Genomic DNA, 24,324 nt, shown 5'->3' on the forward strand with positions numbered 1-24,324 from the left:
CCTCATTTATAGTTCATTGGTGCTTGTTTAATCTTTGGGAAAAAATGAACAATCTAGGCTTAAAAGCATTGTGTTACTTGAAAGCATTTTCTTCTAGTGTAAAGCTTGCTTGATAATTGCTACATCTCTATATTATTTGGACTTTAATTTGATCTTTAAATTATCTTGCATATGGACTATGAATGCTTGCTCATGGAATTTTCATTTGGGTTAACTATCTCTATTTGCCACTCTATTTTGTTTAACCCAATCTCTTGCCACACCTTTGAACCCCAGCTTTTTCTTTCAAGCCTTGTATTTATTTGTTGAGTGAGGCCTTTTCTTGATAATGCTATAGGTTGTGAAATCTTGAGAGTATTGAGAATGACAAAGAACTGGCTCTTGTTTTTAGCTAGGCTTGGAATCTTTATAGCTACCTAATAGGACTGGTTTTGAAAGAAATAGGTGGTTAGAATGTTGATTTGGGTTCAAGTTTGGGAACAAGAGAGAATAAGAAGGGAAATAAAGGTTTACTTGGTTAAAGAAAAGAAAAGTCTCTAAGGTTAAGTTGGTTATAAGCTCTAAGTCTCAAAGAAAAGGGATAGAAAGTATTGTTATAATCTCCTAGATTCAAAATGAAAAGAGTAAAGGAAAATCAAACAAGATTGGGAGTATAGTGAAACAAGTATTTTGTATGGATGGTGAATGGTGATGAATGTATGCAATGAGATATGAATGGATGGATGGTAAGGTGTTTCAATTCCCCTTATGCAGTTGCAATATAAGAGGTGTCAATCCTAAATGATTGTTTGTGAGCAATTAAGATATGTATATGAGACTAAGTCAAGCCAAATGTAAGGATGTTTGTCACTAACAATCCTATGATTAAAATGCAAAGTGCAGAAAGTAAAACTATAAGAACTAGATGCTAAATGTAAATGGAACAGAATGATTATGACTAATATGAAGCTAGAACAGAAATAGAAACTACAATAATGAACTAATGCAAGACAATAATGAACAAGATAAAAAGTAAATACAACTGGAATGCAAATAGAATGAGACAAGAGATAAGACAGGACAACTACAAATCATAAACCAAAGTTCTAGGGATGAACTCGAGCAAGCACTCGATCGAGTGTTGATCGAGTGCAGGGTCGAGCTGGACTAAACGCAAAAACAGAGCAACACAATAAAAACAGAGCAATGCAAATACAAATCAAACAACAAGCAAGCAACAGGATTAAGACTTTAAAATCTATAAACAAAGAAGGTCCTGAGGAGGGATTCATGGGCTGAACTAACCATTGTGGTTATCTAACTTGGTCAACAAATCTCAAGCAAACTTTGAGCTAATCTCTAGACATATTATTCTAAGACAAGCTTCTTCCACCACTACAAGAAAACAGGTGATTTACGACTGCACTATTAGTCACTATATAGTCGCTAAATCATACATAACGACTAAATTACGACTAATAACTGTTGTCGTAAATCGGCAGTCGGTAAGGAAATTCAGTTGTAACATAGTCGGTAAATATCGACTATGTTACGACTATGGCATGTAGTCGTAAACATAGTCGTAATTTAGTCGTTAGTAGTTACGACTATTGGACGACTATGTTACGATTAATAAAATATTGACAGAAGTTGTTTACGAATAGTTGTGAATTCGTCGTTAAATTATACGACTCAGTGGCTACTATTTAGCGACTATTTGATGACTATGTTACGACGACTGGTTTGACGACTATAGTGATTAAAACCATAATTGTTTTGTTTTATTTTATAAATCGAATTTCTAATCAAACAGAAACCTAAAATTCATATTTTTAATAACCAAAGTTCACCACAATAGTAATTTTTTCACCACATTAGCAATTACAAAAAGAGAACCACAAAAAGAGAACCAAAAGTGATCAATCAAAAACTATGATTGACACATCATCCCAAAGTGACAAGTTCATAATAACCAAAAGAGGTTCTAAACATAATAAGTAGCCGAATAAGTAGCTTAAGAAGTAACCTAAGAAGGAGATGTTCTTTGTGTTGGAGAGGCGGTGGATGCATCACTTGATTCAGACTCTTGGAATTCAACATAGGCCGGACACATCGTACGCATGAACTTTTCCAAGTGCTCTATCTTCTTCTGTTGCTCAGCCACAACTTTGGAGTGTTCTGCTTCAAGAGCAGCAATCTCAGCATCACGTTTTGTAGTATAGGCAACTTGTTCTTCAATTATACGATGAGCTTCCTTCACTTGATCTTGCAATGCTACAAACGATGACTCTCCTCGTTGATAGCTCTTGCCATTGAGAAGATCCTGAAGATGATCTTGAGGCTTCCAAGTCCAAAAAGATTACCTCGTGAATCCTTCTCAGTGGACTTAGAAAAGAAAAAATGAAACTGTTAGTTCTGAAAATGAAAGTTATGAAGACTCTTTAAATATAGATTGTGAAATTGTGAAAATGGTACTTTACCTGAAGAAAGATGGTCGTATAATCTTCTGCTGTGAGCTCCTGAGCTCGTGAAGGATCTGACTCGATCTCAGATATCTTAGCTTGTAAGTTTTTCTCATAAGTTGAGAAGATCTTCTCGGCTTTTCGATCGACATACGTACCATCTGGCCTTGTATGTGACAGCAACAATTAAAACCTATCTATAAATGATATATGACAGAAAAATATACCGCAAACTCAAGGAAGTATCTTTCTCTTCTATCCGGAGGCACACATGACCAATTGTAGAATGGACCATCAAATTTGTTTGTAAAAACCTTTGTAATCGTCCGCACCAGTTTTGATTTGACATCACGAGTAAACCTCATAACATAAGAATCAAGTCAGACTTGGGAATGACAAAACAATAAACAATAGTTCATGACAAACACATATACTTTTCTAGTTACTACTAAGTGATGAGAGACTTGGGAATGACAAAACAATAAACAATAGTTCATGACAAACACATATACTTTTCTAATTACAACTAAGTGATGAGAGACTTGGGAATGACAAAACAATAAACAATAGTTCATGACAAACACATATACTTTTCTAGTTACTACTAACTGATGCGAGACTTGGGAATGACAAAACAATAAACAATAGTTCATGACAAACACATATACTCGACAAAACACATATACTCGACAAAAAAATAAACAATAGTTCATGGCAAAACACAAAAGTTCATGACAAAACACATATACTCGATAAAACAATGACAAAACAATCACAAAACAATCACATATCACTCGACTATGTTACACATGTATGACAAAACACATATACTCGACAAAACAATGACAAAACAACCACAAAACAATCACATATCACTCGACTATGTTACACATGTATGACAAAACACATATACTCGACAAAACAATGACAAAACAATCACATATCACTCGACTATGTAACACATGTATGACAAAACACATATACTCAACAAAACAATGACAAAACAATCACAAAACAATCACATATCACCCTAACACATGTATGACAAAACAAAATTAAAACATGTTTACTCACCAAGTCGTGTTAGGCTTCGGTTCCGGAGAGAGCACGGTGGTAAATTTGTCGCGGTTCGGCACCATAAGTATGGCGTTAAGAGCCCTCAACGTGTCCTCCCGGAGTTCCGGCAATACTGGATCTGGCTCCTCGAAGTTGTTACCTTGAGAGGACGGATGGCTTTGGTTGTTACCTTGAGAAGACGGATGGCTTTGAGCGTGAGAGTTCTGAACTGGAGATCTCCTAGAAGCATGCAAAGGATTCGATTGAACCGGTGGATTATTTTGGACTTCTGGTAATGACCTAGCTGGTTGGTCTTCTCGGCTTCGATTCACGGAATTCTCAAACAGGATCTGTGGCGGTGGATAGTTTCTCACCTGCGGTCCGGCTGACGTCGATAGTTGGGGGGAAACACGGACTTGTTCTTGAGGCGTCTGAGGCATTGGATTGTGAGCCGCTGGCGTGAAGTTGTACTGCGGCGGTAAAGGATTGACTTTTTGAACCTTCGACGTAGGGTTCGAGCCACCGGGTCTGAGAGCAGCGTTGGGGACATTCCTCTTTCGTCCAGACTTCTTAACCGGCATCGTAGAAGACTGAGAGAATTGGCGATTGCGTCGATGAGAGATTGAGAGATGAGAGATTGAGAGAAACGGCGAAGAACGGTGAGAAATCAGAAATGAGAGATTAGGGTTTGAGCATTAGGGTTAGGTCGTTTGTTTATCGGCTGGACCGCGTAAATGGATTCCCGGGCTTGTTTAGTCCCTAAATGTTTTAAAATTAGTCGCTTATTAGTCGCTGATGAGTTGGTATGTGATTTTATTTTAACAAATTGGGCTTCTCTTGTAGTCCAAAACCTGGTCCAACACGTAATAAACATGTTTAAACCCAATATTCTGTAGTTAGTCACTTATTAGTCGCGAATCTGTAGCCATATTTAATTTTAGAGAAACATATAATTTAGTTTAGTTTACATATTATTTGAAATCTGCTACTTATATATACACTACATAATATATTGATCACTTAAAAATTACAAAACATTAGTTACATATAAACTTAAAGAATGTGAATATCTAATAGTATATAAAGAATGTAAACATGGATATATATAAAAAAACTTAAAAACATTAGTGACATATAAACATTAGTTACATATAAACCAATTCACATCTGCAGTAATAGAAAACAATTAATAAGACATGCTGCACCTAAACATAAGTATAGATATGAGAATGCAAACACATGATTCTTGTATTTATAGTTAATATGTGAAGAATACCACAAAATTGGTGACTATTTAGCGACTACATATTTTGGTATGCAAAATAGTCATAAATTAGTCGCTAAATTACGACTAAACTAGCGACAACGTTATGTAGTCGTTAAAAAACGACTGATATACGACCAAATATATGTAGTCATAAAATAGTTGCTATATAGTTGCTACTTAGTCGCCTAAAATGGCGACTACATATATAGTCGCCAACTGTAATCGTAAAATCCATGTTTTCTTGTAGTGCACCCTCATGGCAAGAAACAATCAAACCTATGCATCTCTAGACTTGTTCTCACAAATAAAAGAATCTACACAAGCAGGCATTAAGCAATACATCTCAAACCAAACAAGACCTCTAATCTCTTAGCAAGCCTAATGGTAAGCTCTAGATCTAGCCTTATCTATGCTTCTTAAACATTGGTGTGATGCTAAGATGCTTGAAATCAAACCCTACCCTCTCAGATATAGGATCAGCATTAAGACCATCTAGCCTAGAAGAGATCTACAACAATCAAGCTTGACCAAATCAAACAAACCACAAGATCAATCCAGCCTAACCCATCCTCAAGATCCTAGAGAACTACTCACAAGAACACATGATGAACAAAGTAAAAAACCCAGAAAATCTGAAACTTGAATCATTAGAAAGATGAAACAAAGATCTTCAATATTGGAGAAAGAATCAAACTCGAATTCTCAATATTAAGAAAGTTATGGAACCAACAATATTGAAGAATTTAGCCTTTTCTCCTTAAAAACAAGTACAAGATCTAAAAATAAAAGAAGTGCAAAAGGAATAATTCCCAAAAGGGTAAAAACTAGGTTTAGAGAATATCTAAAAAGCTGGACTCTTTTGGTGGCTGCAGGTACAAGGCTTTATATAGGAGAGGGAGTGGAAGCCCTAAAAATACTAAAAGACAAAATAGTCAACAGCTCGGTCAACTCGACCTGTGCTCGGTCGAGTGGCAGGTCGAGCTGGCTTCTCTTGTGCATCCTCCACTCGGTCGAGTCCTCCTCAGCACACGGTCGAGTGTCTGTTGAGTGTGCGGTCGAATTGGACTCTGGACCTTGGTTCTTCAGCCTTAACTCTCTTGCTTTCCCTTCATGATTGGCTCACTTCTCCTCAGCATTGCTTCCATGCTCCTTAAACTCCAAAATCACCTGATTATGCATGAAAAGATGCAAATGCAATGCAACTAAACTCTAATGCATGATTAGTCCTAAAGCTATGCAATAATGGCCTAAATGGATAGCAAAAGATGCAAAAGATGTGAATAAACTAAGGGAAAACATGGTAAAATATATGAACATCAACACCCCCAAACTTAGTCTTTGCTTGCCCAAACAAATAAACAAGACATAAGAAGGTAGGTGAGGTTTGAAAGTGGGATCTCAGCTCCTAAAGCTTGCAAATAGACCATCTAGAATCAATGTCCAAGTTACTAATACTATGATGCAAGTTGAATGAGCTGTACTTAAAGACTTTTGACAAGCATATCACAACCTTTACTGATTTGAGCCTTAGATATCCACATGCATTCAAATCAACCATTTCCTTTAACATTCATTAATCAAGAACATGAATCAATTCTATGCAATGCTTAAACTCATTTGGCTTGGAGATAAAGGTTTAGAGACAATGATGGTCTCTTTTTAGAGTGGGGCTTGTCAATATCAAGGTTCTTTCATAAAATGGATTGAGCTTTAGAAGAATGCTAAAGGTAAGAACACTTAGACACATACAAGAACAAAACCTTGTCTACCCAAAGGTACCCAAAGTGTTTATCCTAGCAATCTAAACCCAAATGATCCTAGTGCTACCCTTTACTTCTTCTTTTCTCTTTCACCCTTTTCTCTTTTGGTTTTCAAGTCTTAGGACAGGTTTCTTATTTGATCTTTCTAGTGGGATGGGGGATTCTTACTTATTTGCTATGGTTCTCTTTTCTTCTTATCCTTAAGACATACAAGCATTTTGCTAGACTTTCCTTTTCTTTCTTTTCCTTTCTTTAGCTAGAACCATTTTCATCAACATTTTACTTCCCATCCTTTCACTAGACTTTGTTTAAACTCAATCTCCTCTTAAAGACTCTACCCTTTTTCTTTCTGTTTTTCCTCTTTTCTTTTCAAAACAGCCAAGTCCCAAACCCAACAAGTGAACCACCTAATCCTATCTAGTTTGAAAAATGCAAACTAGAACTACACAAGGTTTTACTCTTGTCAGTTCAAACCTAACACTTTCTACCAAGCTCAATCCCAAAAATAGGCCTCACACACACAAGAATAAATATGGCTTGAAAGAAGGGTTGGTTTAGGGATAGGGGAACTGATTCTTAATGAGAAAATCAGCTACTTGGATCAACAAGAGTGGTAAGAAGGAGAAAGATGATCCAAATATGTATATTGTATCCATGAGTTTAAAGCAATGCACACATTGATAATTTAGATTCAATATTAGGTTCTTATAAATAGGAAATGGTGTCAAATCACAACATGCTTCAATATAGACCAAATACAATGCAGGAATTCAAAGCTTGGTTCAACCTTATGCTTCTAACTACTCAACTAGCATCAAAGTACTATTAACTTGGGCATTGATCCTAGTCTAGTGAATAAGCAAGCTAACAAGGAAATACTCATCATAGATCCCTAATGCAAATATTATACAATCCTAAATGAAACTTGCTAAACAAGATCCTAATATGCAATGCAAACTACATGAACACTCTTTTTTTTATAAAGATTTTTTCAAAACATTTTCAAATTTTTAGGGTTTTTCTATGCCTTAGATGCTTATGCAAAACTAATATGAGGATGCTAAAAATTTGAAATAAGAACACAAAACACAATGTCAAATGCTATCTCAAACCCTTCCCCAAACTTAAATCACACAGTCCCCTGTGTGAAAGAAATTTGTAAGAGGATTCAAGATTAAAAACAAAACAAAACTATGAAATGCAATGATATTTACAAGTGAAGGTGATGGTGGTACCTTAGGGATTGTGGAAGAAGTTGTCCACATCCATCTGCATGCTGTCATAGGAGTAGTTGGGGTCTTGTTGGTGACTTGGAGATGGAGTTTGGGACAGCTCGACGATGGCGATCGACCGTGACTCGGTCGAGTGAGTGTCCGAGTGGGGGGGGGGGTCGAGCTGGACCGCGTGTGTCAAAATGTTGACCTTGCTGCTGGCAAAACTGCTGGTAGAGAGCTGGATCCATGTAGTATTGAGGTGGGATGGGAGGGTAACTTGGATAACCTGGATAAGCAGCTGGAGGTGGGAAGCCATAGGGTGATCTGGGCTGGTACTCGGTCGAGTACGTTGGTGGTGCTCGGTCGAGTGGGTGCTCGAGTGACCCGGTCGAGTGCCTCGAAGACTGATGTTCTCGGGTACTTGAGCTCCTCTTCCTCTGATTTGGCTCATACATTGAAGCCCTAGCTGGTTCCAAAGGGTTTGCAACTCTTGAAAGTGCTCTAGTTGAGCTACTTCTCCTCAAAAGGGCTTGATGGTGTAGGTGAAGAATTCCCACTCTTCAAGTCAGCAACCTCCTTCTTTAAGCCCTTGATAGACTTAGCCATGTTGGTCATCTTCTTCTTCAGCTTATCAAACCTCTTCCCATGCCACTTGTTCCACTTTTGCAAAAGTGTCAACCTCTTGCTAGTCTCCCTCACTCCTCTACTATCCCTTGGGTTGGGCTCATAATCCTCAAAATAAAACTGCTCCTCCCCATCAGCCACTTGTGCATTCCCAGCTTCCTCAACTCTAGCTTGAACTACTCCATCAAATAAGTGCTCCTCAGCTGGCCAAAAGTCAATGTTGGCTCCTTCTTTCCAAGTGTAGGAAGCTCAAAATTGAAGATGTGATTTCCTTGATGCATCTCCTTGGCTAGGATGAGAGTAGAGGTGAGGTAGCTTGAGTCAATCCATCTTGGTGAGACCCTTTCTCCTCTAAGTGGTACCTTGGCAGCTTGTAGAGTTGGAGTAATGATGCCTCCAATGGTTAGTGCTCCTCTTGACCCTTTCTTCTCCAACTTGCCTACCCAACTTCTCAAATATATCATATGGTCTATGAGCACCATTGCAAGATCAGTCTCTATAGTGCTCCCAAGGATGATGGTCACATCTCTTGCTTTGAGGATGATCCCATTGAGAGCCATATCAATCATCTTTAGCTCCCACTCATTGATATTCCCAGTTTCCTTCCTTGCAAAGAAGGTGTTGGCAAGAGCTTTGTGGAAGTACCTTAGGACTGGGCTCCTTATCCTTGAGCTCTTGGAATTGGAGGATGAGTAGAGTTTGTTGTCCCCAATGGTTTCCCACACAGCAAAGAGTTCTTCTCTTGGTATCATCAAGCTTCTATTACTCCCAACTTCAAAACCAAACACATTGGCTATCTTCCTCATTGAAAGCTCATGCTTCTTCCCCTTGATTGTGAAGGAAATGTGACCAGCTCCAACCTCAGGATCTTTCCTTGCATATGTATGCAGCTTGACAGTGGCTAGAAACTCACAACTTTCCTCCTTTTAGCCCTCCATGCAAAGCCCCATGAACTTGGTTAAGTTACTTTTCTCAAAAAGAAACTCCACATCTTCATCAATGGCAAGCTTCTCCATGGTTTTCTTGTAAGGATATCTAGTCCCCAAGAACTCCATTCTCATGAAAGCATCATAAAGCTGCCTCTTTGACAACCCACAAGATTCTGCTTCCCCATCATCCTCTAACTCTTCTTCTTCACTTTCTTCCTCACTCTCATTTTAACTCTCCTCTTGCTCAACCTCAACTGTTGGCCTCTTCCCTTTGGCCTTGTGTCTCCTCATAAACTCATTGAGAGTTGGCTCCCTTTCCTCCTCACTTTCAGTCCTTTCAGGATCTTCCTCAACTGATTCTCTCCTTGGACTCGGCATCTGGCTCGACCGGCTGCTCGAACCACCACTCGGTCGAGTGCATGATTGAGTGGGGCGTCGAGTTGTCTTTCCAGCTTCTCTCCTTCTTTCAAGGCCAGCATCACGACGTTCCATGGAGCTTGCAGCGGTTTGTTGAGACTTCCTGGTGATCTTAGAAGACATTTTCAAAAGGAACTGAAAGGAATAGACTCAAAGCTCAAAGTTAATAGGTTAGTGACCCAAAAACTTGAAAGAACAAAGCTTGAGCAAAAGATGAACTTTGAGAGAGATTTTAAAACTTGAATTTAGTTGTTTTTAGCAAATGAGAGAGTGTGAGAGGTATAGGATCGTGCAAGTCCTATTTAAAGAAGCTAAGGGGACAAGAAGACAAGGGTGGAGCGTCCATACCATTGAAATTTGAATTGAGAATCTTTGACTTGCTTTTGGCTGCCACTCGACCCCACACTCGACCAGCACGTGGTCGAGCTCCCTTGACTAAAGTTTGAAAATTCAAAATTTTCTTCTTGTTCTTCCCTCCACTTGATCGTTCTAGCGATTTGAAGATCAAATGGGGCTTAGTTCCTTTCCAGCTCGGTCGAGTACCTCTCGTGGGCTGGCCGAGTGGGCTTGCGTTTCTCCTTCTCCAAGTCCAAATCTCTCCTTACCCAACTACATGCTCACTAAAAGGCCTGTCCAACACAAACATAAAAGAAAACACATCAAAACCACTAAGAAATTAAACCATATTTACAAAAGATACCTTAGAGACTTCCTCCCTAGTGAGCTTGTTTAGAGTCACTAAGCTTGACTTTGGTTTACTTCTTAGACTTGGTCTAGGTACCAAGGAGGTGATGAAATCCTCCCTGGAACCTCTTGGTCACTGTGAAGTTGATCCTTGATCACCTCACCCTTAGCACACAAACCATACTTCTTCTTGATTTTGTGCCTTGGTCTTGCTTTCCTCAAAGACCTCTTGTTCAGCTTAACTTGGAGATCCTCAACCATACTAGACAGCTCTTGAACTGACCTCTTAAGCTTTTCCACAGAATCTTCTTGAAGAGAGAGCTCAGCCTTTGGAGTTGTCTTATCACTTAAGACCTCTTGACCACCTTTGTCTTTGATAGTAAAAGGCTGATCATCAATGGTAGGAAGGTTGGTTGGGTTATAGATATTGAACTTCATAACTATACCCTCAGCAATATTCAAGGTCACAAGACCTTCCTTGACATCAATGACTGCTCCAACAGTGGCTAAGAATGGCCTCCCAAGGATGATAGGATCTTCAGGTTCCTTGTCCATCTCCAATACCACAAAATCTGTATGAACCCTTGCCTTCCCTATCTTGAGTGGGACATTCTCCAACCTTCAAACTACTTCTCTGTTTGACCCATCAACTAGGCATACATGGAGGTTGGTGGATTTGAAATCAGTTCTCCCAAGCTTTTGAGCTATGAAGTATGGCATCACACTAGTTGAAGCTCCCAAATCACAAAGGCATTGATTGTAGTGGAGGTAACTGATTGTGCAAGGCAGATAGAATGGTCCTGGATCCTTAAGCTTAATTGGGATGATCACTCCTCCAAGGTTCTCAAGATCCTTCTCATCTTGAGTTTGAGCCTTCTTCTTTGACAAATCAAGCAAAAAAATCTCTATAGAGAGGATAAGGTTCATACTGTTCCAAGGGAGGTCCTCTCTCCTTTTCTTGGTAAGCAATGATGATCTCTTGAATAGCCATCACTTCCTCTTGTTTCTCAACCAAAACTTCTTCTTTCAATACCCATACTTCCTCTTGTTGCTTGGATGTCTTTTCTCTCAATGATTTCCCTTAATTCCTTGATCTTTTGTGCTTTGAAACGTCCTGGGAATGGTAGAGGTGGTTTGTAAGCAGGAGGAATGTACTTAGCAGGTTTAACAGCTCCTGATCCTTCAGCTCGATCGACCACTCAATCAGGCACTCGGTCGAGTGCTTGCTCGAGTACCTGGTCGAGTGCAATGGCGGATTCAGATTTCTCTGCACAAACTTCACTCAATGCTTCAATAACTGACCAATCATCCCCATCTTGAACATCACTGTCTTCAGTGACTTCCTCATCAGAGATATGAATGGCTTTTGCAGTGAACTCCCTTGGATTTTGAACAGCTTTTCTAGGGAGTTGGTTGGGTTTATGAGCAGAAGTAGAGGCAATGTTGCTCTCCATATACTTTACTCTAGAGCTGAGACCTTCAAACTTCATGTTAAGGTCATTATACTGGGATGTGAGCCTTTGATTCAATTCAGCAAACTGCTTGGCTTCCTCAATCTTTCCTTGTGTTTGCCCAATCAAAAACTGTTGCATCATAGCTCTTAGGTCATGTTCTTGGCCTTGGTTAGTCTGAAACCCTGGTGGGGGACACAACTGAGGCTGGGACACTTGATGTTGTTGTTTGGGGACATAGTTTTGTTGCTGTTGAGGCTGTTCAGGTGGATACACTTGGTCTTGAGGGTTAGCCACATTGGTACTCCTATAAGAGAGATTGTTGTTCTTGAAACCCCCTTGGTTGTAGCCTTTGAATCCTCCCTGGTTTTGCATGTAGCACAACTCAGCAAATTCAGTCTCCCCCTCTTGAACTGGAACCTCTTCTTCACCAATGAAGTGAATAGACTTTTGTTGGCTAAGAAGGATCTTGTCAAGCTTCTCATTGACCATCTTCAAGTCTTTCTTGTACTTGTCCTCTTGATCAGTTGATGATGACCTTATGGTTCTGTCATAGTCCTCATTATAGTTGCCATCTGACTGAGCAAGATTCTCAACTAACTCCCAGCCTTCTTCCACATTCTTGTTGAGGAAGTTGCCATTAGAAGATGTGTTAAGAAGCATCCTGATCTTGGGAAGCACTCCTCTATAAAATGTACTCAAGAGTTACTCATTTCTGAAGCCATGATGAGGACATTGAGTCTGAAATCCTTTGAACCTCTCCCAAGTTTCACAAAAGCTTTCATTGTTTCTTTGAGCAAACCCAGAAATTTCATTCCTCAATCTAGCAGTCCTTGCATTTGAGAAATTTTTTGCCAAGAAAGCCTTCTTGCAAGCATCCCATGTGGTTATTGCTCCAGTAGGAAGAGTCTTCTCCCAAAGGTGTGCATTATCTCCAAGTGAGAATGGGAAGAGTCTCAACTTGAATCCATCTTCACTCACTCCATTGATCTTTGTAAGACCACAGATTCTGTCAAACTCATCAAGATGATCTAGTGGATCCTCCATTGGCAATCCATGGAACTTGTTGGCTTGAATCATGGAGATCAGTCCACTCTTGATCTCAAAGTTGTTGTTTGGCACTGTTGGAGGCACAATACCAGCCCTTTGGTTGTGGGTGTTGGGTGCATCTCCAGCACCAATGTGTCTAGGTCTCTGCTCATGGTTAGCTTGTTGCTCCATGATCACTAGATCCTCTTGCTGAACTTGAACTACTCTTCTTCTCTGATTTCCCAAACCCTTTTGCTTCCTATGGATGTTGTCAATAGGCCTTTGAAGATTGTCTTTCCCCTTAGACCTTGTGTGCATCAACAAACGCGAGTACAGACTCGAACAGGTTCACAATTGAGCTCAGGCTCGTATGGGTGGTTGAATCGACTGGGAAGTGGTGTCCAAATGTACACGGCTTCCGACTCGATCAAGTGCTCGATCACTGCTCGGTCGAGTGCTTGGTCGAGTGGGTACCTGAAACTCAAGACAACCCAACAACAGAAGATTCGAGTCCAGCAACTTCACAAGTGTATAAACGAACTTAATCTTAGACTAATATGGATCCTAAATGTCACAAAAACACACTCAAACGGGCAACAGCGCCAAATTGAAACAAGTATTTTGTATGGATGGTGAATGATGATGAATGTATGCAATGAGATATGAATGGATGGATGGTAAGGTGTTTCAATTCCCCTTATGCAGTTGCAGTATAAGAGGTGTCAATCCTAAATGAGTGTTTGTGAGCAATTAAGATATGTATATGAGACTAAGTCAAGCCAAATGTAAGGATGTTTGTCACTAACAATCCTATGATTAAAATGCAAAGTGCAGAAAGTAAAACTATAAGAACTAGATGCTAAATGTAAATGGAACAGAATGATTATGACTAATATGAAGCTAGAACAGAAATAGAAACTACAATAATGAACTAATGCAAGACAATAATGAACAAGATAAAAAATAAATGCAACTGGAATGCAAACAGAATGAGACAAGAGATAAGACAGGACAACTACAAATCATAAACCAAAGTTCTGGGGATGAACTCAAGCAAGCACTCGATCGAGTGTTGATCGAGTGCAGGGTCGAGCTGGACTAAACGCAAAAACAGAGCAACACAATAAAAACAGAGCAATGCAAATACGAATCAAACAACAAGCAAGCAACATGATTAAGACTTGAAAATCAATAAACAAAGAAGGTCCTGAGGAGGGATTCATGGGCTGAACTAACCATTGTGGTTATCTAACTTGGTCAACAAATCTCAAGCAAACTTTGAGCTAATCTCTAGACATTATTCTAAGACAAGCTTCTTCCACCCTCATGGCAAGAAACAATCAAACCTATGCATCTCTAGACTTGTTCTCACAAAGAAAAGAATCTACACAAGCAGGCATTAAGCAATACATCTCAAACCAAACAAGACCTCTAATCTCTTAGCAAGCCTAATGGTAAGCTCTAGATCTAGCCTTATCTATGCTTCTTAAACATTGGTGTGATGCTAAGATGCTTGAAATCAAACCCTACACTCTCAGATATAGGATCAGCATTAAGACCATCTAGCCTAGAAGAGATCTACAATAATCAAGCTTGACCAAATCAAACAAACCACAAGATCAATCCAGCCTAACCCATCCTCAAGATCCTAGAGAACTACTCACAAGAACACATGATGAACAAAGTCAAAAACCCAGAAAATACGAAACTTGCATCATTAGAAAGATGAAACAAAGATCTTCAATATTGGAGAAAGAATCAAACTCGAATTCTCAATATTAAGAAAGTTATGGAACCAACAATATTGAAGAATTTAACCTTTTCTCCTTAAAAACAAGTACAAGATCTAAAAATAAAAGAAGTGCAAAAGGAATAATTCCCAAAAGGGTAAAAACTAGGTTTAGAGAATATCTAAAAAGCTGGACTCTTTTGGTGGCTGCAGGTAAAAGGCTTTATATAGGAGAGGGAGTGGAAGCCCTAAAAATACTAAAAGATAAAATAGTCAACAGCTCGGTCAACTCGACCTGTGCTCGGTCGAGTGGCAGGTCGAGCTGGCTTCTCTCGTGCATCCTCCACTCGGTCGAGTCCTCCTCAGCACACGGTCGAGTGTCTGGTCGAGTGTGCGGTCGAGTTGGACTATGGACCTTGGTTCTTCAGCCTTAACTCTCTTGCTTTCCCTTCATGATTGGCTCACTTGTCCTCAGCATTGCTTCCATGCTCCTTAAGCTCCAAAATCACCTGATTATGCATGAAAAGATGCAAATGCAATGCAGCTAAACTCTAATGCATGATTAGTCCTAAAGCTATGCAATAATGGCCTAAATGGATAGCAAAAGATGCAAAAGATGTGAATAAACTAAGGGAAAACATGGTAAAATATATGAACATCATATAGCAAATAATGAATAAGAAAGAAAATGAGCTAGTGTTTAAAGCAAGAACAGCCTTAGAGATACAATAAAAATAAAGGAATAAGACCATAAGTAAAGAAGAAAAAGGGGGTAAGTTGAATAAGGTTGAGTTTTTGGGTTTGAAAGGAAGATAAGTAAGATGAGAAAAAGGGTAGAAAAGCTTCTAGGTGGGTAGAACATCAAGAGCTAAGCTTTGTATGCCCAAATTATTCTCAGTCTTAGATAGATTTCATGACTGTCTAGCATTCTTCTTTGTTTGAGAGTTAACCACCCAAAAATACCATTTCCAACCACTTTATAAACAGCCTTTCCCTTAAACCAATTGAGCTTGATTTATTTTCCATTTGCAAGATCACACCAAACACTTTAATGAATGTGAAAGAGATGTTCAATAGGATTGCAAGTCTTTGCCAATAGATGGAAGATGAACTAGAGTGGTGCATTGTGTTAAGCATAGAAAAATATTTGTAAGTACTTTGATTGTTCTTAGCACCATTGAACTACATTTAAGGACTTTGGTTTGAATCCTTTGTTGATGCTTTTTGGTTCTGAATCCTTTTTTTTTTCAAACCTCTCTCTCTCACTCTTGCTTGGTTTTTGCTAAAGTACTAGCAAAGTATAAGTTTGGGGGAGTTGATATCTTGTGTTCTTATGTGATTTTAAAGCTTAATTATTCATTGTTTTGTGCATATTCACGAGCATTTAGGTTGTTTAGGTTGCATTTTGCATCAAGTTTGGTATCTCAGGTGTTGGAGTAGAGATGTATAAGAAAAGTGTGCTTTGGAGCTAAATAAGTCAAGAATTAGCAATATAATGGAAGACACACATTTGGATGCGCACAAGATGACTGATGATTCGGAACCAGTCTGCAGTCCCTCAAAGATCGACTCGTATGAAGACCTTTCCTTGGGATTTAGCTCTGGAGTTCTTCACCAAAGTTATTGGAAATTGAGTAAGCTTTGCAATGGAGGTAATTTCAGGACAATCTGATATGTGTGTAAGGAGTTATACCTGTTTTAGTGAGCGTATATACAGCCAGAACTGGAGATCAGATGGACCAAGGTGCGAAGACACACGCGGCCACACCACTCGGCCAAGCCTTGGCCGATGGAGTTCAAATGGTTGAAGGTGCGAAGACACACGCGGCCACCACACGCGGCCAAACCAAGGCCGAGGGAAGACACGCGGCCACACCACTTGGCCAAGCCATGGCCGATGGAGTTCACACCAAGCTTGTTTTATTTTTGACCCGGGTTTGACCCAGTTTATTTTGGTTTGACCTAGGTTCTCTTCTACTCTCCTATAAATACTCTAAACCTATTAAGGAGACTGATATCTTATCTTATCTCTTGTTTTAGTAGCCACTTAGGGTTCATAAGCTTGTTTACTCTTGGTTATTGAATCCTTTTGATTTCCCAGTTTTAATAGCAATTTCTTCTTCTAATCTCTCAATCTATAAACTCTTATCATGATTTCACAAAGATCAAACTCTTTCCTTTGTGTGATCATGATGATGAGTGAGTAGATCTTTTAAGAATTTTGGGCTTGGTAGATTAGGGAGATAGATGGTTGATCTTTGATGTCTAGGGCTTTATTTATGCATTTCCTGTCTTGATTAGTGATAATAATGCTAGATAGCTTTGATCAAGCTTGAATTTAGACTTTAGGATTTCCATGCCCACAAGGTGTTTGATGAAATTCCTGAACCAAAGTTTTGAAGAGCTTTGCATTCCTAGCCAATGGAAATTGATGATTAGGGTGCTTAGTGGTATTTGAACTTGTTCTTAATGCATGTTTGTCTTGTGATTACCTTTGGAAATTGTTGATTATCATTTGATTATCATATGATCTCTATCATGGAAATGAATTGATTTGCATAAGTGTTCTAGCCATAGGATTGTTCTTGATTGTTATTTAGACATCTAGGATTGATTAGCTATCTCCCAAGTCAATTACCTTGCCCAAGGTTCTCTTGTAAATTCTTGATTTTCAGTATTATTGCTAGTTGTGTTCTATTGCCTTTAGTTTGCATTGTCTTGCTTACTTTGTTTGAATCATTTTGTTAGTTAAGATTGTGATGAAAGAACTTTTCCTTATTAAGAATAGATTAAGCATCTTTGTGTATTCTTAGTGTGTTGGTTAATGCAAATTGTGGATTGATAATAATTGATATGAAAGTTACTACATCAGAGAGTGTGAAGACCTACGTTGGAAGTCGGGTTTCAAGATCGAGATACCAGAGTTTCATGGCAGCATACAGGGTGATGAGCTGTTGGATTGGCTCGTTTCGGTGGATGAGTTAATGAAATTCAAGCAGGTCCTCGAGTCAAGGAAGGTAGCGTTGGTGGTAACAAAATTTCGTGGGCGCGCAGCATCATGGTGGATGCAACTGAAGGCGACACAAGCACGAACTGGGAATTAGAAGATTCTAACGTGGAACAAGTTGCAGAAACACCTGCGTCACTCGCTTCTTTCTCAAAACTATGATCGTACTATGTACACAAGGCTTCAAAACTTTCGTCAGGGATCAAGATCAGTGGATGAGTATGCAGATGAGATTTACTTTTTGATTACGCGGAATGAAATATTTGATAGTGAGATTCAGTTGGTATCACCTTTTATTGGTGGATTTCGTCCACAACTACAGAATGCTTTGGTTCAATTCGACCTTACAACCATTGCAGAGGCACATCATCGAGCTGCTGCTTTTGACAAATCATCCTCGTCCTTCTAATGCGGTGACTGCAGATGGAGTTAAAACAAATTTCTATGCCCAGAGACAACAATGACGTGACTGCGAGTTCGAGGGGAGAAACAGGTGTAATGACGGAGAATCCACCTGTTCGACGTTCTACACGTCCAAATGCTTTATGGTGCTTTTCTTGTGGTGAGCCGGGTCATCGTATGACAGACTACCCACATAAAACTTGTCGCGGCTTGTTGACAGATGCTGTCGCATGGGATGATGATGGTGTGGAGCAAGACACACATGAGGAAGATATCCCAGAGGATTGTAATGAGGGCGACAAGGGATCTATGCTTCTTGCTCGGGTTTGTTTGGCTCCAATGGTCAGTGAGGAACCATGGTTGCGTACTAATATTTTTCAATCGGCTTGTATGATCAAAGGCAAGATCTGTCGTTGTGTTATCGATTCGGGTAGTTGTTGGAATGTTGCGTCTGATGAAGCAGTTCGTAAGCTAGGGTTGCAGAGAAAGGTCCACCTTACACCTTATAAGCTGACTTGGTTAAAGAAAGGGACATATGTTTGGATTGTGCAACGGACGTTGGTCTCGTTCTCTACTGGCTTTTATTACAAGAAAAAAAAATTAAGTGATATTGTGCCTATGGACGTAGGACATCTGTTGTTGGGTCATCTTTGGCAGTATGATCGTGACATCTCTCATAGTGGCAAAACAAACATTTATAGTTTTGTTTTTGATAATCGCAGGATTATGTTGCTTTCAAGTCTGGACGTGTCAACACTGGCACCCCTTTCCGAGAAGACCGATCCAAAGCAGGAAGTTGTCACTCCATGAATTGATAATGTGTTGTTTGGTTCTTCTACAGTGTTTAAGGAAGAATTTAAACATGTTGGCTTTGCGGTGGTGTTACTAGCAGCTAATTCCGCCTCAAAGGCTTCAGTGACTTCGCCAACGGCAGTTCCATGGGTAAAGAGTTTATTGGCTGAGTTTACTGATATATTTTGATATGATTTACCAAATGGGTTAACTTACATTCGTGATATTCGACATCAGATTGGTTTTGTTCCGGGACCCGTCCTTTCTAATCGCCCACACTATCGAATGAGTGCCAAGGTACATGAAGAATTTAGGCTCCAATTGGTGAAAGTTATAAAAATATTTTATTTGTCAATCAGGCATTTATGACTTTATTTTTTTTTAGTTTTAATAGCTACTTTAGTTTTTTCCTTCTTTATTTCCCTTCTTTTTTTAAAGCACCAAAGCTATAAAATCAGCTAATTTTAAAAGCATTCTTTTTTTCTCTCCTTATTATATTTAAAAACTCTCCAAATATATATATATATATATATATATATATATATATATATATATATATTACATATTTTATTTTTACAAATTAATTATTCTTATTTTTTTCTCTTTCTTTTAAGATCCATTTCAATAAAAAAATTTTATTTTTTCATCATCATCATTAATAATGATGTAAAAGAGTTTATGAAATTCATCATTAATAAGAGAATAACATTCAAAACAATACATTGGCTAGTGTTTAATGGATTTTTGACTGGTCATATAACTACTCAATATAAAAAAACATTCAAAACAATTAAAAATCAATCACCAAAAACAAAAGAAAAACAAAATTTTCAATCAAAATCACGTATTTTATTGACGTACATTTTAAACAATTTAATTTAATATTAATAAAATTTATTTCTCTTATTAAATTGTTATGAATTATATTCTGCTATAATTTCTGTTTATTATTAATAAAAAATAAAAAATAAGTTGTTGGTAAACAATCAGATTTTAACTGAAAAAGTTTTTTCAGACAAAGCATTTACAGCCAAATTCTCTACAGCTAAAATTTTAAAGTCAAAGTCACTATAGCCACAAGTAACTGCCGTTACCAATTGTCAAAGGATATGTCCGTGAAAGTTTAAGCTTGTGTGCGGTGCCGACTCTTCTTATACCTAAAAAAGATGGTTCTTGGCGTATGTGTGGGATAGTTGGACCATTAATAAAATTACGGTTCGCTATCGTTTCTCCATTTAACGTTTGGACGATCTATTGGATCAAATTGGCAAAGCTGTAATTTTTTCAAAGCTTGACTTGAAGAGTGGGTAACATCAGATTTGTATTTGCCTGGGAGATGAGTGGAAGACGGCATTCAAGATGCTGGAAGGGTTGTTTGAATGGCTGGTAATGCCGTTAGGGTAGTCGAATGCACCACGTACTTTTATGTGTGTGATTAACCAAGCGTTAAGGCCGTACATTGGTAAGTTAAGGCCGTACATTGGTAAGTTCATGGTGTTTTATTTTGATGATATTCTCATTTTTATCTTTTCTCAAGAAGCTCACCAAGACCATCTCTGTCAAGTGTTGTTGGTTTTACGGTGTGAAACTTTTTTTGTTGCTCGACAATAATGTGAGCTGGGCATCGACCACGTTTTTTTCCCTGAATACGTTGTGTCCGCTAAGGGATTGTCTATGGACTTGAGTAAGTTTGAGGTAGTGAGGTCTTTGCCAGAGCTGCGGTCAGTGACGGATGTCCAAAGTTTTCATGATTTGGCTTCTTTTTACCGCTGTTTTGTTGCTCATTTTAGCACTATTATGGCTCCATTGACGGATTGTATGAAGGCTAGCAAGTTTTCATGGTCTGTTGAGGTACAAGAAGCTTTTGATCTTATTAAGCACAAACTCACAACGACACCTATATTGCTTTTACCGGATTTTACCTTGCCGTTTGAGCTTTACTGCGATACTTCTAAGTTGGGGAATGGAGTAGTTTTAAGTCAAGAGTCACGGCCAGTTGCGTATTTCTTCGAAAAATTAGCCGGGGCGCGGAGTCGTTATAGTACGTATGACGTGGAGTTTTATGCGGCTGTCTAGGCTATTAAACATTGGAGACACTATTTAGTTCATCATAATTTTATTTTGTTCACTGATCATGACGCTCTTAAGCACCTGGATAGTCAAGTGAAGGTATGTTTATGCCACGCTTCTTGGATAGCTTATTTGCAACAGATTACATTCTCTATATGTCACAGGTCCGTCAAGCTAAATCGTGTTGATGATGCTTTGAGTCGACGTCATGCCTTGTTGACCCAATGCATGTTGTGGTGCTGGGTTTTGCTTATTTTCCTACCTATACGAGACGGATCCATTCTTTAGCCCAATATTGGCAGCGGTGAAGGAGGGTTCGCGTTCTGATTTCACACTCACAGATGGTTTTCTTTTTCGTGGTGTTTAGCTTTGTGTGCTGGATTGTAGCCTTCGCTTGAAGATGATTGAAGAGTTGCATGTTGAGGGCCACGTTGGTCGTGATAGGACTCTCCAGTAGGTATCTACGTCGTACTATTGGCTGACGTTACGTCGTGATGTTGAGAGGTTCGTTGAGCATTGTCGAGGGGGTAATGATTCTATCTTTGTTGTTGTCGATCATTTCTCCAAAATGGCTCATTTTCTGTCGTGTAAACGGACTACGGATGCTGTCAGGGTGGCTCAATCGTTTTTCCAGGAGATATATTGCCTCCATGGTCTTCCTTCATCAATTGTTCTCATCGGATACTAGTTTTTTGAGTCATTTTTTACGGTCACTTTGGAAAATGCTACACACTAGTCTTGATTTGAGTACAACATATCATCCACAAACAGATGGCCAGACTGAGGTTACTAATAGAGCATTTGGGTAATATGTTACGCTGCCTAGTTGGTGAAAATATTCGTTCATGGGAGGCTCGTTTGTGTCAGGCTAAGTTTGCACACAATCATGCGACTAATCAGATTTCCAAGTTTAGTCCGTTTGAAATTGTCTACAGTTTGGTTCTTTGTGGTCCCTTGGATTTGACAACGCTGTCGGACCCTCTTCGTATGCATGGTCGAGCTGTTGAGTTACTGGAGGCTTTGCAGTCAACGCACCAGAAGGCTCAGAAACACCTTGAACTTTTGGCCCAAAATTATTAAGGCTAAGGCGGATACAAGACGTTGTGAGTTGATTTTTGCACCGGATGACTTGGTCTGGGTTTCTCTCACGAAGGATCAACTACCGCTGCGTGAGTACAACAAGTTGCGTTCCCAGAAGGTTGGTCCTGTCCAGGTTCTCGAGCGCATCAATGATAATGCTTACTGTGTGCAGCTTCCTTCCCACCTGCAGACGTCTAACGTTTTTAACGTCAAGTACCTATCTAAGTATCAAGGCGATAACACAATTCCAGATTCTGAGGCGAATCTTCTCCTACCTGGAGAGACATGATGCAGAGCATCTCAAAATTATCTTTGTTTTGGCGTTTACTTGATGGGCTCTGTTTTTATTTTGTTTAGTTTTATGTGTTACGTGGGCTTTACGTTTATGTTAGTTTTCTTATTTTCTTTAGGCCTAGGATTTTTGATGTCTCTCTTTGTCTCCTTCGTGTTGAGAAGAGGTCACATATTATTGAATAAGAATCAAAGCTTTTAGCTTCTTTATTTTCTCTTGAACATCGGCTATTCATCGAATCAACGATCTTCAAGTCTCGTTTCTTGTTCGGCTATTCTTCGAATTAATGAACAACTAGACATCCTTCTGTTCGATTATTCCGAGGAATCAACGAGCACAAGGTTCTATCCCTGTTACGCTGCGCTAACATATTAATAAAATAGTCATAAGATATGTGACAAAATATGTGAGAAAGTGACAAAAATAAAGAGAAATAAAAAAAATATGAAGAACAAAATGCATGAACTGTGTGGCGGCTGGTAGGGTTTTTGGGAAGAAGATAACGTGAGTAAAATTAATAATTTATCCTTTTAAATGAAAAATTAAAGTTTGGTAACTGCTAAGATTCAAACCATAGTTTTGAATTCTTTTAAAAAGACTTTAACCATTGCACTACCTTGTCTTACGATGCTATTATCAGTTTGAACCATATATAAACAGTATATAAATCAATTTTTTCTATAGAGTGTACTTGCTTGATCTAAAACAACAATAGTAAATATATGATAACTCTATCAATCTTTTGTCATTATAGTAAGACATAAGTCTACCATTACAATAACGATTAAATCTGTCAATATCCTATAAATCTATCTGCATTTGAATATCTGCCATCACTAAACAATAAATCTCCCACATTAATTTGTCAGTGCTATATATGTGTCTGTTACCGTGTAAAATAAGGGCGTGAATGGAAACATGAGATAAGCGGGTTTCAAGAAATTTTTTGACAAAACCGCACATAGTTACCAATCATACATAAAATTGTAAATTTGCGTTTTCCAAAATAAAAAATGTTTTTAGTGATTTGCGGTTTTATGTACTGATTTTTGTACTTGGACCATCTTTGTAGTGCAATATGTGTTTTATGCAGCGGTTTTCAACTAAAAACTGCAGTAACACTACACTATTATTTTAACAATTAAATAAAGATACAAAGATACATATAACTAGTAATAAATAATTTAGTAGTATGTACATACTACTATTAATGACTCCAGTTAATCTTATACATAAATAAAAAATTTATGATTGAATAAATTTAGATATTTAAAATTCTTAATATTTTTCTATTAACACAAAGAACATAATAATTTACAATTATATTAATTATTTATAATTTTAAATTTATTCATATAATTGTTGTTACAATAATAATATATATATACAAAATAAAAAAATATTTATTAATACAAAACAAATTAAAATAGATAATTATACTAGTTATTAATAAATCAGAATGAAATTCGTACCGCAAATTATATCTCACCAATCAAAAATTATTTTGTACTTCTTATTTTGGAATAACCGCACTTGTCCTGCAAATATATTTATCCCATACGTACCGCAGTTGAACCGTACCACACTATCAAATCGTTAGTTCCGCACTATCAAATCTGCCGTTACCATTCGGACCATAAATCTTTGTTTATTTTCCTCCATAGGTCTACCAAAAAAACAAAACTCTGCCACCACTACAATAAATCTGTCTAATATCTTTATTGGCCCACATAAATCTACCACCATTAGATGAAAATCAAACCATAAAAATCTGTCATTTTGTTTAAAACGTACCTACGATTTTTTTTTTTTACCATCACTGAAACTTTGCTTGTCAATTAAATTTGCCGCATATCATAACTCTACTGATAAAATCTATTACGATCATAACTCTATCATACAAACTGTCGCCAAAATAAGTCTGTTCTATCATCACACAGATGACAGATTTATTATAATGCGAAACTTTTCCTCTAAACCTTTTAATCACTGTTCAATAAACGCGCTGACGTGTCTTATTTTTTAATGGTATAATCCGTAAAAGAGAAGTACAACTTCTCATTTGGACAAAAAAGACCCC

The 24,324-nt window shown here is 38.3% G+C and overlaps 1 protein-coding gene and 1 non-coding gene across 2 annotated transcripts; one reads left to right on the plus strand and one right to left on the minus strand.

Moving 5' to 3' along the window:
• Positions 1-2,005: 2,005 nt before the first annotated feature.
• LOC104715307 (uncharacterized) lies at positions 2,006-4,078 on the minus strand. The gene is made up of 4 exons (XM_087465609.1): positions 3,516-4,078; positions 2,657-2,801; positions 2,460-2,534; positions 2,006-2,320 (listed from the first exon to the last, which is right to left on the minus strand). The coding sequence occupies exons 1-4, from the start codon at positions 4,076-4,078 to the stop codon at positions 2,006-2,008; spliced, it is 1,098 nt and encodes a 365-aa protein (XP_087321735.1).
• Positions 4,079-12,561: 8,483 nt separating this feature from the next.
• LOC147938369 (small nucleolar RNA R71) lies at positions 12,562-12,668 on the plus strand. Its single transcript, XR_015567544.1, has one exon. It is a non-coding gene; the product is annotated as a small nucleolar RNA R71 (small nucleolar RNA).
• Positions 12,669-24,324: the final 11,656 nt, after the last annotated feature.

Source organism: Camelina sativa, chromosome 9 (assembly GCF_030686135.1).
Source record: "Camelina sativa cultivar CO46 ecotype springtype chromosome 9, ASM3068613v1".
NCBI lineage: Eukaryota > Viridiplantae > Streptophyta > Magnoliopsida > Brassicales > Brassicaceae > Camelina > Camelina sativa.

Coding starts and splice junctions, on each gene's coding strand:
- LOC104715307 (XM_087465609.1), bottom strand. CDS start 4,078: ATGCCGGTTAAGAAGTCTGGACGAAAGAGGAATGTCCCCAACGCTGCT. Junction 2,535..2,656: donor AGTTTGCGGTATATTTTTCT/GTCATATATCAT, acceptor TTACAAGCTAAG/ATATCTGAGATCGAGTCAGA. Junction 2,321..2,459: donor ATACGACCATCTTTCTTCAG/GTAAAGTACCAT, acceptor TGGACTTGGAAG/CCTCAAGATCATCTTCAGGA.